This window comes from Protopterus annectens, chromosome 15.part0 (assembly GCF_019279795.1).
Source record: "Protopterus annectens isolate FY-2018-M chromosome 15.part0, PAN1.0, whole genome shotgun sequence".
NCBI lineage: Eukaryota > Metazoa > Chordata > Ceratodontiformes > Protopteridae > Protopterus > Protopterus annectens.
Genome location: NC_056749.1, coordinates 246,491,200 through 246,506,369, shown reverse-complemented (window position 1 = coordinate 246,506,369; position 15,170 = coordinate 246,491,200). Strand labels below are relative to the sequence as shown.

At 42.9% G+C, this 15,170-nt stretch overlaps 1 protein-coding gene across 1 annotated transcript in view; it reads right to left on the bottom strand.

Annotated features, from left to right (window-relative positions):
• Positions 1-13,180: 13,180 nt before the first annotated feature.
• The window catches only part of TBC1D15 (TBC1 domain family member 15), a 2,197,436-nt gene continuing 2,195,446 nt past the window's right edge, over positions 13,181-15,170 (bottom strand). Inside the window, exon 18 of the mRNA XM_044057253.1 lies at positions 13,181-14,596. Within this exon, the coding sequence (XP_043913188.1) occupies positions 14,468-14,596 (129 nt within the window). The 3' untranslated portion in view covers positions 13,181-14,467. The remainder of the gene's footprint in view (positions 14,597-15,170) is intronic.

The window sequence follows — 15,170 nt, the reverse complement described above, 5'->3', positions numbered from 1 at the left end:
TTAGTCCTAAGTGACACTCTGTCTTTGTGAAAAACAAGATAAGGAGGGCGAACGCAAAGGGCTTGAAGTTCCAAGACCCTTCCTGCTGAGGTGATGGCTATTAAGAAGAGTGTTTTCCACGAGAGCAACTTAAATGAACAAGAAGCCGACGGCTCAAAGGGAGGAAGAATTAAGGAAGACAGTACCAAATTAAGTCCCACGGTGGGGGAGGGTCCTTAACCGGGGGCCTAAGTAAAAGGGTTCCTTTTAAAAAGGCTTTGCAAAGTTTGTGGGACATGATACTGGTCTCTGACAAGCCAACGTGGAAATTTGCAATAGCTGCCAGTTGAACTCTGATGGTAGCTGAGAAGGAGCCCAATCGAAAGAGTTCTGCTAGAAACTCTAGAACTGTCTGGACAGGAGCCGTAAAGGGGTCCACGTGCTTTTCCCGTGCCCAGACAGAGAAACGCTTCCATTTGCTAGCATAAGTCTTTCTGGTAGTAGACTTGTAAGAAGCGAGGATGATATCGCGAACTGGTTGAGAGATAAGGGGAAGCCTGGCTAGGGTTGGAAGTGGAGTAACCAAGCTGTGAGGTTGAGAGATTGAAGGGACTGATGCAGCCCGCCTGATTGATGGGTCAGAAGATCTGGCATTGGGTCCAGATGCCAGGGCTGCTCCAGTAGATGGCGTTGCAGGAACGGAAACCAAATTTGTCGAGGCCAGTAAGGGGCAATGAGGATAATCCTGGCTCTCAAGGCAGTTGCTTTCTGGATTAATTGAGTAATCAAGGGAAAGCATACAGAAGACCCTGGGGCCAATCGTGAACTACAGCGTCCCTGGGGGGTAGATCTGGGAGAGGGAAGAGGGTGAAGAAGTCTGGGCACTTGCTCTTTAGAGGTGTTGCACAAAGGTCGCAGCAAGGCTGACCCCACCTTCTGAAAATTCTTTCCGCTACTGTCTCGTTGAGAGACCACTCATGAGGCATGAGAATGGCTCTGCTCAGTCTGTCCGCTATGACGCTGGACTTCCCGGGAATATGCGTTGCTACCAGAAACCATTGAGAAGAGATCGCCCATTGCCAAAGTCTGAGTGCTTCTCGACATACGGGGTAGGATCTGCTTGTTGATGTGCCACACTACAGACATATTGTCTGTTTGAATTGCAATAGTCCGGTTGGTAGAGAGTCCTGAAGGGCCTGCAACGCTAAAAGTACCGCTCTCATTTCCAAGACATTTATGTGCAAGTGGTATTCGAAGGGTTGCCAGGTGCCCTGGACTGTCCTGCCCCGAAAATGCCCCCCCACCCGATCAGGGAGGCATCCGTTATCACAGTGGCAACAGGAGGAGGAAGGACCACAGGTCTGCCCTGGATTACTTGAGTGGAGACAGTACACCAAGAAAGGTGTCTTTTGCATGACTGAGTGATTAGAATGGTGTGTGACATGGGGAGCTGCTGAAAGGACCACTGGGAAAATAGCATCCACTGCAGGATCCACATATGAAAACGTGCTAGGGGGAGTAAAGTGATTGCTGCTGCCATGAGACCAAGTGTTTTTAGTACAAATCTGGCTTGGACTCTGGTCTCCTGTAATAGGATCTGAACATGGTTGCGAATGTCTGAAACTCTTTGTGTGGGTAGTTTTGCTGAGAGCTCCACTGTGTTTAAGACAGCGCCTATGAAGGTAATAGACTGACAAGGCGACAATGCAGACTTTTCGAAATTTATAGAGATACCTAGCGCGTTGCACATTTGTACAGCTTAATCTCTGGATTGGAGTAGTCGATGCCTGGTGGTGGCAGTAAGGAGCCAGTCGTATAAATATGGAAACACCTGGAATCCTTGTCATCTCAGGTGAGCCGCAACACTGCCATGCATTTGGTAAACACCCTGGGGGCTGTGGTGAGGCCAAAGGGCAGTGCTCTGAATTGGTAGCGACTGGCTCCCAGCCGGAAGCCGAGAAACCTTCTGGAGCGCCTGTTCATCTTGATATGGTAGTACGCATCCTGAAGATCTATACAGCACATCCAATTGTCCTGACTCAGAAAGGGTAGAATGGACTGTAGCGTGACCATCTGGAATTTCGTTCTTTGAACAGACTTGTTCAGCCTGCTGAGATCCAAAATAGGTCTCCAGTCCCCTGTCTTTTTTGGTACCAAAAAGAACTTGGAGTAGATACCGGATCCTTGTTGGTCTGCTGGGACTGGCTGGATGGCCCTTTTTCTTAGCAGCTTTGAAATTTCTAGTGCTGCTAGATCCCTCAGACCGGGTGGGACATCTGGAAGGGGCCCTTTTGGCTGTTGTGGGGTGTGAGTAAAGGGAATTTTGTAGCCCTCGGATATGATCGACCTTACCCATTTGTCTTGCATGAGGGAATGCCAAGCTTCTGGGTACAGTGATAGTCTTCCCCCGACTGCCTCCGAAGGTGGACAGTCGGGCAGCTCCTCAGGGTTGCTGGAAAGGTTTGTCAGAGAAAGATTCTCTGCTACCCTGATTCTGCGGACCCCCCCCCTGCCCCTCGGGCAGCGTCTATTATTGTTCCCCCCTCTGCCTCTGGAGGGAAGCTCACCACTTGTGTCAGGCAGTACTCCCTGAGGTTTGCAGAATCACATTTTCCCACCCTTCTGACCCTTAGGGTATGGTCTAGAAGGGGTAGAAAAACAGACTCCTATGGCACAGAGAGTCTTGCCTTCCTGCTCGCACCTGGTCAAAGTATCCTTCACTTCAGGTCCAAACAAGGCAGAACCGTCAAAGGGGGTGTTAGTGAAAGACGCCTTGAAGGGGTCAGCAAAGTTGCAAAGCCGCATCCAGGCGTGTCTCCTTAGAGCAACGCCTGTGCCTGCAGCCCTACTCACTCCATCGGCGGCATAGGAAATGAGCCGCATGGAGGAGTTTACAAGAGAGTTCAGGGTCCCTAGCTGGGAGTTGATCTTTTCCTGAGACCCCGCAGCTGATGGGTCCTGTAAGGTATCACCTAGTTCTTTGAGAAGGTCTCTCTGAAGACGGGTGAAATGGCACAAATAATTCAGCGAACGCATGGCAAAGGTCGCTGAAGAAAACATCCGCTTGCCGTACCTATCCATAGTCCTAGATTCCTTATTAGGAGGATGGACAGGAACTTAAGGGTCAGCCAACTCCTTCTTAGTGGCCACCGCCACCACCATGGCATCAACGGGGATGCCCTTAGTGAGAAACTGCTTGTCCAAAGGGGCTGTAATAAATTTTGTGGACCTCCGGGGAGTTGGTTCCATAGTATCCCGAGCCGTCCACACCTTCCAAGACACCACCTCCATGAGTGGGTCGAAAGGCGGGGACACCCAAGAGGTTGAAGGGCGAGAACTGAATGCGTCCAGGTACACCAACTCGTCCTCGGAAGGGTTGAGGACAGACCAGCTCCCCCTCTGTTAATGGATCTCTAGGATGTCAGAAAATGAGACATCCTCAGAGGGGGACCTTGGGGACCCTTCCGAATCATCCAGGTCGGTGTCATATGTCACTGACTCCAGGTAGTCCACATGCTTCTCCTTGCATGTCCTCTTCCGAGGGGGCTCCCCCGCAGGATCAGGGGAGGCCTCAGAAGAGGAGGATACACCCAATGGGGCGACCTGGAGCGTTGGTTCTCCACACTTAGGTTCGGGAGGGTAGGCAGAGGCCGAAGCAGGCACCATGGAAGGAGGGGCCGATGGGTACAACTGTGGCACCGGTATAGGAGCCAGCACGCCCCTCATGACCTCAAAGGCGCCCCCATCAGGCAGAGAGGAGGGCCCCAGCTCCGAAGAGATGAGAGCTCCTCCCGGCACCGAGAGGGACTGCTCTGAGGCTGATGTCGGGGACGAGCTCACCTGCACTGACGCTCCAAGAGGGAGAACGGGGTCGGACAAGGGTCTGATGCCACTCGCCCCCTCGGAACCGATGAGGGAGTCCCGGCGCCCGGATCCCTCCAAGGACGGAGCCAATAAAGGGATTGGAGCCGATGAAGGAACCGATAAGGGTGGAACCGGTTTCGACGGCTCCACGGTACCAACCCCGATGGCCTCCGACTCCGTGCTCGAAGGAATAGTCGGAGGAGGAACTGGAGCAGGCATTGGGGAAGCTGCTGTCTGTTGAGACGGGCTGTGCAATAACTGGGCGAGCGCCTGCGACTTCAAAAGCCTACTGACTACCCTCTCGAGGTAGTTGTCCGAAAGCCTGGAAGATCTAGAGGAGTGAGACCTATGGCTCCACTCTGACAGTAAAGGGGACTTCGGAGCCGACCTGACCGACTCCAATGAAGGAGATCGGGAGTGCTTTCGGCTTGGACACGGCTCCGCCAAGGTCAGAGCTGACTGAGGCCTCGATGTATCGGTTCTGGCCGGAACCGACAAGGCAGAAGAAGGTCCGCTCGGCTCCGGACATGGAGCCGACAGTTTGGTGGGCTTAGAAGGTTTTCCTGACAGAGGCCTGGTAGGAGAACCTTCGGGCTTCAATAAGCCCCTTAAGATGAGCTTATTTCTGCGCTCCTGCAGGACAGATGGAACAAGAGTCCTGCAGGTGCAGAGGGTCTAAACAATACACACAAGAAGTGCGACAGTCTGTCAGAGACATCTTTTGACAGCACGAGTCACACTTCTTGAATCCCAATATCTTGGTATCCTTAGACATGGTACCACAGAAATGGGACAACAAAGTTTAAACAAGTATACAAACACAACACTTGACAGACACTCTTAAAGTTACTATAATAAAACAAAATTCCACACACATACCTACTAAAGGAACCTGTATAAACCTATTGTACAAAAACTACTATAAAAAAGGGGGGGGGGGGTAAAGGCCTAACCATCTTAAGGGTGGAAAACTACTAATAAAGGGAGGGAAGACTAGTCGGGAGACTACTAACACTACCAGAAAAAAATCTAGGGAAAAAATATCAATCGAAAACTAACTATAATTATAAAAAATTTTAAATACAACCTGGAGCCGGTGAAAACGCAACCTCGCAGCTGAAGCGGCAAACGAGATCTGGGTATATGATGCCTAGCATTATGGGACATAGCATAGCCTCGAGCTGGTAAAAATAGCTCGAGCTTTAGTATTAGGCCGAGTCGGAGCCGAAGATCGCCTCTGAACCCATCCAGCAAGAATGAAGGCAAGATTGACAACTTAACATCATATTTACACAACAATTTATCCCTGAGTAAGAGCTACTTATATAAGCACCCCAAACAGACACTAACATAGTTCACAGGAAAAATTATAGCCCTCCTTAAATGTGAACTTATAAGCCATCATGAAAAAATATAGACCAATCACTTGCCTTCCGATATACAATCTATACAGTGGAATTGATGCAGAGTTTATAGTCATTTAGAGGAAAACTCAATCATGAAAATAGAACAAAAGGAGAACAAAAGAAAGTCACGTGGAACAGAGGATCATCTGTTGCTAAATAAAGCCATAATGGAGAATTGTGAAAAAGGGAAGACTCTAAGTATGGCTTGAATAGATTACAAAACATAATTTGACAGTATCCCACATTTATGTATAAAGGAATGCTTACAGATGTACAAGATACATCTGACTGTTCCCTATTAGTAAGTCGAATGCTTACCTTATTGAATCCCTAAACGCCGTCCCGTCCGTATCAAAATGCGAAAACATCAAACGTCCAGAAGAGCGAAATCGGAAACGTTGAACCATCATGGTTGGCCTTCTGCGGTACAGCTCCATAAGGTAAGTGTGTGATAGTTACGGACCTTAGGGTTCGGGTTAAGGTAAGTACATGGATGGTAATGTATGTTAGATTTAGTGTAGGGTTTTGTTAAGTGTATGTGTGTTGATTTAGTTTGTTTGGGTTTAGCTTTTTAAGGTAAGTGTGCGATAGTTACGGATCTTAGGGTTAGGGTGCGGGTTAAGTGCATACTTGGTAGTATATGTAGGATTTAGTGTAGGGTTAGAAGTAGGGTTTAGTTTAGGGTTAGATGTAGGTATTTGGTTAGTGTATGTATGTGGTTTACTCAGTTTGTTATTGTAGGTAGTATGTAGCGGGCGGTGGGGTGGGACAAGTATGATAGTTCGATGTTTTGAATTTCGTGGTTTAGGGCGTTCGGTGTTTTTGCGGTTCGATGAGGACGGGTCAAAGTTTAGGGATCCGGTAAGGTAAGCTTTCATGTTTATAATATAGACCCCATTTGACATTGATCAGTTACATAACAATGACCATGAAACAGTGGCAAATTGCTTAACAATTAAGCCATGACAAAGGGCAAATTATTATCCCACGGATAAAAAACATCAAAGGGGAATATTCCAGTGTGATTCTTTGTCACTGCTGTTTTTTTGTCTTGCCCCCAACATGTTAAGCTGTTCACTTAACAGATAAAATCTTGATTACAATTTGGCATCCAGAAAACAAACTTGCTTAAAGATTTCTCAGCTTCTTTTAGTGGCCAACTTAAAATGATATAATTCATCATATGAGGAGTTAAAAGCACAATTGCAAGTGGTTAAAACTTTAACAGATGATATAAGAATGACATTCGGTCTTGATAAATATGCAAAAGCAATGTTTAAAACGGGAAAGCTGCAGTGCCAAGAAAATATCAATCTATGACAGGAATGTGATATAAAGGAACTTTGGCAGGAATGTATAAATAGTTGGGAATTGATGAAGGATTGGCAGTAAAACATGAACAAATACAAATAAAATTATCAGAAAGGAATATTTCAGAAAATTAAAACTAATATTAACAACTGGCTTGACATCTAGGAATAAAGTCCAAGCTATAAACCAATTTGCTCTTCCTATTTTAACTTAGAGTCTTGGTATGATTGACTGGCTGCAAAAGGTATTTGGTTCAGTTGGACAGAAAAAAAAAACAAGAAAAATACTTCATGTTTATCAAATAATACATATAAATCAGTGTATACCAAGGTGATACATTCCATGGTCTGAAAGAGGCATGGGTCTCCTCAAAATTGATTACATGCATAGTTCTGTAGTTGTGGGACTGCATACATATCTGCTGACCTCATTAGCTCTAAACATAGTGAAAGTTTTACAACCTCAGGGGAGGAAGTCTAGGATGACCTCTCTACTTAGTTTAGCAGAAGCATTTAGGTGGCAAGCTGGAATGGAAATCAAACAGGAAGTAGACAAAATCATATGGCAACTGAATCTACCAAAAAGAAAAGAAAGAATATAAGTAGAAAGATCAGATGAGAAGGAAAGAAATGTGAAAAGCCATAAATATAGCAGCAAGTATAGAGATCTCCTGCAACAACCTCATGTTGGTCAGGATTTGACACAGGAATGCTTAAGGAAAGATGAGCTGAAACTAGAGGATGAAAGGTTTGTCCAGGACAGTGGACTATGTACAAGTTGGTTTACAATGTCCACTGAACAGTTGACAGAAAAGTAGGTTCTGTAATAAAGAATGTAAATAGTCATATATCTTGTTGCTGAGTGTGATACACTCATGGTAGAGGGCCTGTACACTGAAAGACACAATACTGTGGCAAGACTGCTGCACTGGGGATTGTGCAAACACGGCAATGTAGAACTAAGTGAGACACATTGAAAACATGAAACACAAAGCATTATAGAGAAGGATGAAGTGTGCATCACATGGGATTGCCCATTACAATGATTCAAAAAACAGACGCCAGAAAACCAGATATAGTAGTCCATGAAAAAAGACAATTGTAACATGGTTCATTGAAATTGCTACACCTAGTGATTATAGTGTCCCACATACATTGAGACAAATAGTCATAAAATATCAAGATTTACAGGCAGAAATGAGAGCAATGTGGTGGAAAGATACCCATACAGTTCCAATAGTAGAAGGAGCAATGAGTCTAATAAAAATACTCTACAGTCGTATTTAGATATGCTACAAATACACATAACTCAATATGAATCGCAGGAGTCAAGTTCTGGACACATTGTGAGTGCTGCGAACAGCACTTTTAGCTAACATCAAAGAGTGAAAGAATACTAATTTCATGAACTTTAGTTTCATAGTATAGTACTAGGCTATCTGCCCTGGGGCATTTGCAAGCCTAGCCATAGTGATGTGGCTTTTGCCACCCCATAAAATGGTACAAAAAATGTACAGAATAAATTTAGAATACTGTGCCTCTGTCTAGTAGTGACACAATGAAGGTCCCCTTATATAATAGAGTTAGTTTACTGTGCCCCTGTCTAGCAGTGACGCAGATGTGACCCCTGGGGTAAACTTACAATCTCCCATCCACTCATCAAGATTTCTCTTGAAGAGAGTCAGTGAGGGGCTCTGCCTAATACGAACTGGGATCTTGTTCCAAAGCATGGGAAGCCTCTGGGTTATGAATCTATCCCTCCAGCATGTCCTATTCATACTTGTGCCGAGGTTTAAGTCTTTAGGTCTCGTGGTCCTGATGGATTTGGATTTTTTGAGGTGGAGCATGTAAATCAAATCCTGATTGGACATGGCCTTGTACGTCAGGCAGAGATCACCTCTGAGCAGGCAGTATGCTACTGAATAGAGCTGAAGTTTCTTTAGTCTGGCAGAATAAGACATATGTTGGAGACCCTTGATCCTCTTGGTGAGGTACTTTTGTGGTCTCTCCAGCTGTTGCAAATGCCGGGTGAGGTACATACCAAATGGGGCATTGTACTCAATCATGGGTCTGATGAGGGAGGAATATAGGGGTACAATGACATCCTTGGACCTGGATGTGAATCCCTTCATGATGAGATGTGCAAGGTAGAATGTTTTTCTAACCACTTTGGCAATGTGGGTGTCAAATGAGAGGTCGCTGTCGACTTGGGTCCCTAGGTCTCTGATTACTTTTTCCATACTCAGTGGGTTGCTGTCGATGTGATAATTTGTGGGTATTTTGATTTTCCCAAAGGGGATGACTATACACTTTTTGGCATTCAGCTTAAGGCCGTGACTCCGGCACCAGTTGTCCGTTTCTGTGAGGCCTTTTTGTAGGATGTGTGTGTCTGCTGGTGTATCGACTATGGCGCCTAGTTTGCAGTCATCTGCGAACTTTGTCAGCCACAGCCCTCCCATGTTTGCTTTAACATCTGAGAAATAAATGCCGAACAAGAGGGGTCCCAGGACAGATCCCTGTGGGACACCACTTGTGACTGGCTTTGAGTCTGACATTGCTCCAGTGATTTTAACTTTATGGGTTCTATCCTTTAGCCAGTTTGCAACTCATCTGGTGACATAAGGGTTTACTTTTAAGCTGTTGAGCTTATCTATGATGCCTGAGTGGGGTATTGTGTCGAAGGCCTTAGCCAAGTCCAGGTATGCTGCATGGACTGCTTTGCCCTCATCAATGGCTCTAGTGACTGTTTTGAAAAAGTCAACCAGGTTTAAAAGGCAGATCTGCCCTTTACAAAGCCGAATTGGGTGGGGTCAAGTATCTGTAGGTCCCCTATGTCTCTGTTTATGAGTTCCATAATGATTCTTTCCATAGCTTTGCAGACCAGGCTGGTTAAGCTTATGGGGCGGTAGTTTCCAGGGTCTGTAGAGGCACCCCGCTTGTGGAGTGGGACCACTGTTGCTGTACGCCAGTGTTCAGGTACATATCCCGAAGTAAGGCTAAGGTTAAATAGCATTTTTATGTGTGGGTTTAGCTCCTCTTGGAGTTCACGTAACACGCAACCCGGGATACTGTCAGGTCCCATTGATGCTGTGTTTTTTGTTTTGTTTAGGGCAGTTCTCACTTGGACATCTGAGATGACAGGGAGATTACATTCAGCTGGGATAAGTATTTCTTCTTTTGGGGGTGAAGGAGGGGAGAAATTTGCACTGAACCTGTCAGCCAGAATATTGGCAATATCTGTGGGTTCAGTGTATTTTTTGTTGTTGTGAACCAACTCTGAGCATATCTGAGGGTTTCCGCCCAGGTTTCTAACATAGCTGAAGAAGGCTTTGTGGTTATCTTTAGTGTCCTTAGCGATTTTTCTCTCAAAGTTGGCCTTGGATGTTTTTATGAGAGAACATAGTTTTCTGCTAATGTTGATCAGAGATGTCTTCCCTTCATGGGATTTTGCTCTGACGTGCAGTAGCTTCCTTCTTTTGTTATACAATTTGTTTATGGCTGAGGTCCACCAGACAGGACGCTTACCTTTGGTGGAGAGGGACTTGGATTTGTTTGGGACTGCATGATCCATGCATTCTTGGAGATGTCCATAGAAAGCATTTGTGAAGGATTCGGCATTGTGGGATGTGGTATCCACTGGCACAGTGGGCTTAAAGGATACCATCTCAGTCTTAAGAAGAGTGAAGTCTGCTTTTGAGAAGTTTTTCACTGTGGTCTTTTGTGCTGGGGGTGCAGGTGGGATATGTATATCCAGGGTGATTAGTTTGTGGTCAGATTTCACTAGTGAGGGGTATACTTCCGGTGTGGAGCATTTTGTCCGCATGTTTGTGATAATCAGGACTAGTATATTATCTCCCCTAGTGGGAGAGGTGACTAATTGTTCCAGTGCATTTGAATTTATGAATTCCAGGAACCTTTGGGCTAGGGTATTAGGGCTAGAATAATGTACCCAATCTATGTTTGGGTAGTTGAAATCTCCCAGTATGACGGTATTTTGTGATACATTCATATCCTCCAATGTCTTCAGGAAGGTAATCATACCCGGAGTTAGGAATGAGGTCCATTCCAGTCATGGTAACAGAAGCACAAAAGATGTGGAGAAATTAAGCCATACCTATGCTAACTTTAACATTCTTTTAGTTTAGGCAGTGACATAATATGCTTTGTACCAGATTATGAATATTTACTGTTGCTTGGTCAGCCAGCGAGTACATAAAGTGCCCATTTCCAGTAACCAATCCCTGTCACACAATCATAGATCACAAGATCATAGGAGTTGCAAGGCAATTTGAGTCCTGAAGACCATTTACTCCTCTTGCCAATTTCTATCCTCATTTTGTACCTCTAGAATGGAAAAGCAGGTATATCCAAGGTCAAATCTGTGGGTACCTATCCAAATATCTAAGTTTAATTTGAAGGCTCCTTGGATGTTTGGGGAAGTTTGTTGCAGAGCTGGGGTAGACAGGTAATTAATCTCCATTAGCGTATAAATAAAACATGATGGAAGGACAAATTCAAGTCCTTATCTCAAGTAATTGCAGAGCTATTTGTTTTATATATATGCAAGACACAGATATTCTCATAACAACCTACAAGAAACAGAGTACAAGGATGGAGCTTCACGCATCATCTGGTAGCTCAGAAGCATATTTAGGCCAGTAATCTTTTCGGTTAGAAACCTCTGAGACCTTTTCAGTTGCTTGATCTGTCCAGACAGATATATCCTAAAGGGGTCACTGTACTCAATAACTGGCATAATTAGGGGTCATATGCAAAGGGATGGGAACTTATTTTGACCCGGATATGTCTTTTTATATGAGTTGTGTTAAATAACAGGGTTTTCTGCCTACTGCAGCTACATGGTAGTCAAAGAAAAGAGAGTTATTCACCCATGTGCCAAGACCCCTGACTACCCTGTCATTTTACAGTGGGGTATGGGTGATAGTGCAAGTCTCAGGAGAGTTGTTTGCCAAATTTGACAATAATTAACTTTTCTGCATCCGATTTCAGACCTTTTTTTCAGTGCATCTTTGATGTGGATGGACTGGTTCCTGCTATAGTGACTGGAGAATTGGACAAGAACGCCCAGTGTCCAGTCATCTGCAAACTTAGTAATTGTAACAAAATACTATAGTTTTCGGCAGCTATTAGAATAATGGCTGCTACATGGACAGGGACTGATTTACTATGGTCTACTAAATCATGTGTGCTAAATGTGCTGCCTATCCCAACGTAGATGTGTCTAATTACAGTTTTGCCCTGTCTTGAATTTCCTGTCATGGGCCTTTGGCTGGCCAAATTTTAGCTGGTTGTTAATTTCTGTGGGGAGATGGTAAATGGGGCTCAGACATGGCAACCTCTTTTCTGTGTTCCTCTGGAGTGCTGGGTATTGCCTAGTATTTCTTGCTCTCTCAGTTTTTACAGCTGGCAGGTCAGATAAAGCTTGAATCAGTACTTCAAACTGAGTAATACTGGAATGCTTGCCTTTTTTTTTTTTTTTTTGGGAAGGATCCCCTCTGAATGTTGAAGTTTTTTATACTGTGATGACATTTTAGTGGTTGAAGGCTGCACTTTTTTGACTTATGTTGCATACAATCAAGTATGAGAGGAAATTAAAATCTGGAACTGTCTTATCAAGTTATATGACTCTTACGTAATGTAGTACTATTAGTTTATATTCTATGTTTCATTCACTTTAGTGGCATGTTGGATGGGGGCAACTTGTCTTGGGATTTATTTTTGCAGTTTTATGTCTGGTTGGCTTTTAAGTTACTAGTGTGCACATGCATTCATAACTTGGTCACATCATTGCTGTAAGTGACATCAAGGCACATGTCTGGTCTTGCCAACGCATTTTAATTATGCAATGTATTGCACTGATGTCACAAACCTGTATATCACCTGTCTGGTATGCAACATGCTGCACCAGTCTTTCTGTTTTAATTTATTTATTTAATTAATTTAGCCTTTACATACTGTATCTATCCTAGCTAGGCCAACTAGGCTAGTAACCTCTTTTGAGGGGAGACCAAAGGTGGTATCTGTACTACTGGGAAAATCAGGCCAGGTCATCTGAGAACATCCCTTACACTTTTTGATAGGTGCCATGGGATCTTTTACATCCACCTGAGCTACCAATAACTCAGGCTGATGGGGCCTCAGTTTAATGTCAAGGACAGCAAACTCAGGAGTGCAGCACCCCCTTTATGCTACAGTGCAGTATCAGAAATCGATATACCTGGTGTTGCAACAGAAACCACAGCCTTTTGCACCAAAGGCAAGCGAGCTACCTGTTGTGCCACAGACACTACTTTGTATCTGTGTCTTTTGAAAAAAGTTAATAAAAAAACATATTAAGAATAATAAAAACCCAACAACATCCATATGTTACCAATTCGATTTATGATGTAAGCACAACACAGAAACATGTGGAAAAATGATCCCAATCTACTGGAAAGTCAAGAGATGTATAAACGACTTAATGTTTACACTGCCAGTTTTCCACATTTTCTCATTACATGCACAAGTCAGACATTCCTTTATACCACTTCAAGTACAATCTATTTTGTGCTCATAAATTTATTTTGTTTACTTGGTTTCAAACACAAAAGGAAAACGTGCTGAGGCCAGTCATTTTTATTCATAAAAATACCATAACAAAATGGCATAGTAATTAGGCATAGAGCTATAATACACATTCTTGTAAGAAACAGGAATCACAGTTCATGGAATTGAATATTTTACCAGCACCTTCAAACAAATAAATGAAAAAAATCTCAGAAGGCAATTTCAGTAATGCTAATGAGAAAAACGTTCAAGAAAATGTATAAATCCAGTTATTACTGACATAGTACTATAGGCGGTGACTGACAATTTTAAAACTCAAATTATCAACTATTAAAGCATATAGATTTAAATAACACAATCCTTCTGAAGGGCAAAAGTTATTTTAAAACTTCCAACAAAGAAAATATTTTTTCAGCCACACTAATGTAAATTGCATTAGATTTCAGCCAGTCTACATCAAGATTTCTTCAGACTGTGCAGAGCCTGTTGCATCACTGATTTGGTTCAATCTTAGCTCACTTAATTTCACAGCTACAATGTAAACACGACTGTGATAATTTAAAACATGATATTTGAGACATACTATTTATGATGTCATCAAATCAATGACTTTCTGTAGATTTTTTAAGAAATGTTTAAAAACAGCACTCCAATAACTGGATTTTTTGTCACATTTAAAGCATAAACATCTGAGATGTATCATTTAAAGTGCAATTAAGCGGTTATTTATTTTCTAACCAAATGATCAGAAAGTTACCCTTAAATGAAGGGGCTTCATTCTTGTCTTTCTGTCAGATACTATGAATTTCTTACAAAGCACACTTCCAACAAAGTGCAACTGATCATAAGAATTAGAACAACCAAAAATGAGCAGCAAGTCATAAAACAGGCTGAAATTATAAGCTTGGAAATGTGCAAGAAGGCCCAGCATTTTCTTCAAACTCTTTATGTTCTCAATGGGAGGTGCTTTAATATCAAGAAAGTGTTATGGAATGATGTGAAGCATGAAAGGCCATTCTGGTGTAATACTTACAAAAATAATTACTTCAGTCTGTGTTAGCAATTTTTCTGCAGTTTTCATTCAGTAGGGCTAGAAAAATATAAAACCAACATATGCATACTAAAAACTCAAGTCATTATTTATAACCTAAATTTTTTATTCCATTTACCTCCTTCAAAAGAAAGTCCAGGTTACTGCTGTACCACAACAAGAATAGTACACTATTTTGTCATGCCTATAGTGCACCCCTTTTGCAGCTGTTTGTAATGCCACTGTGCTGTCTATCATTCTTCCTTGCACTACCAATACAGTACAAACCACAAATGATTCATCTTTGTGTGCTAACAGCTACCAGCATCAGAATTTTTGAGTTCTTTCATTTTCAAGCATTGATTGTTTTTTAATCCACTGGAATCGACTTCAGTGTTGCACTTTATTCCCACAATCTCACAGACTTCCCGTGGCAGCTCCTAAAAGGCAAATACGAGAGTCACATTTTTAACTGTTTAATTTGGAGGAAGTCTAAAACCTCTACTGCAGCACTGAACTACAAAGGAATTACCGAAAAGCAGATAATACTTGTACATGGCTGGAGGAAGGATCAGGTCATATTTTACTCGCAAGGATAATTATACCACTTCCAGCTGACATACTGCCTATTGAAATAAACAGGGCTGGCTTTCCATGTGACTTTACCCATGTCTGAAGCTACACTGGTTATTATAGCAAAAAGTCACTATCCTGTTTCAGCACCTTAAATTTTACGAAACTGCTAACTACTTTCATGTTTTCATTAAAAAAACAACACTACAGTATTACTTACTGAATTTATACTATAACTACAAGGGTATTCTATATTTTTGTTATTTAAGTTGTTACAGATCCTTCCAAAAACATGCAACCCAAAAAACAATCTTCACTTCTTTGCAGCTATGAACATTGCAAATGCAAATTAAATATATTTAAATCACTGCAGAAACAGTAATACATAATGGATGGAATAAATACTTACCTGTCAATATAGCAATGCAGAAGTGAAAATAG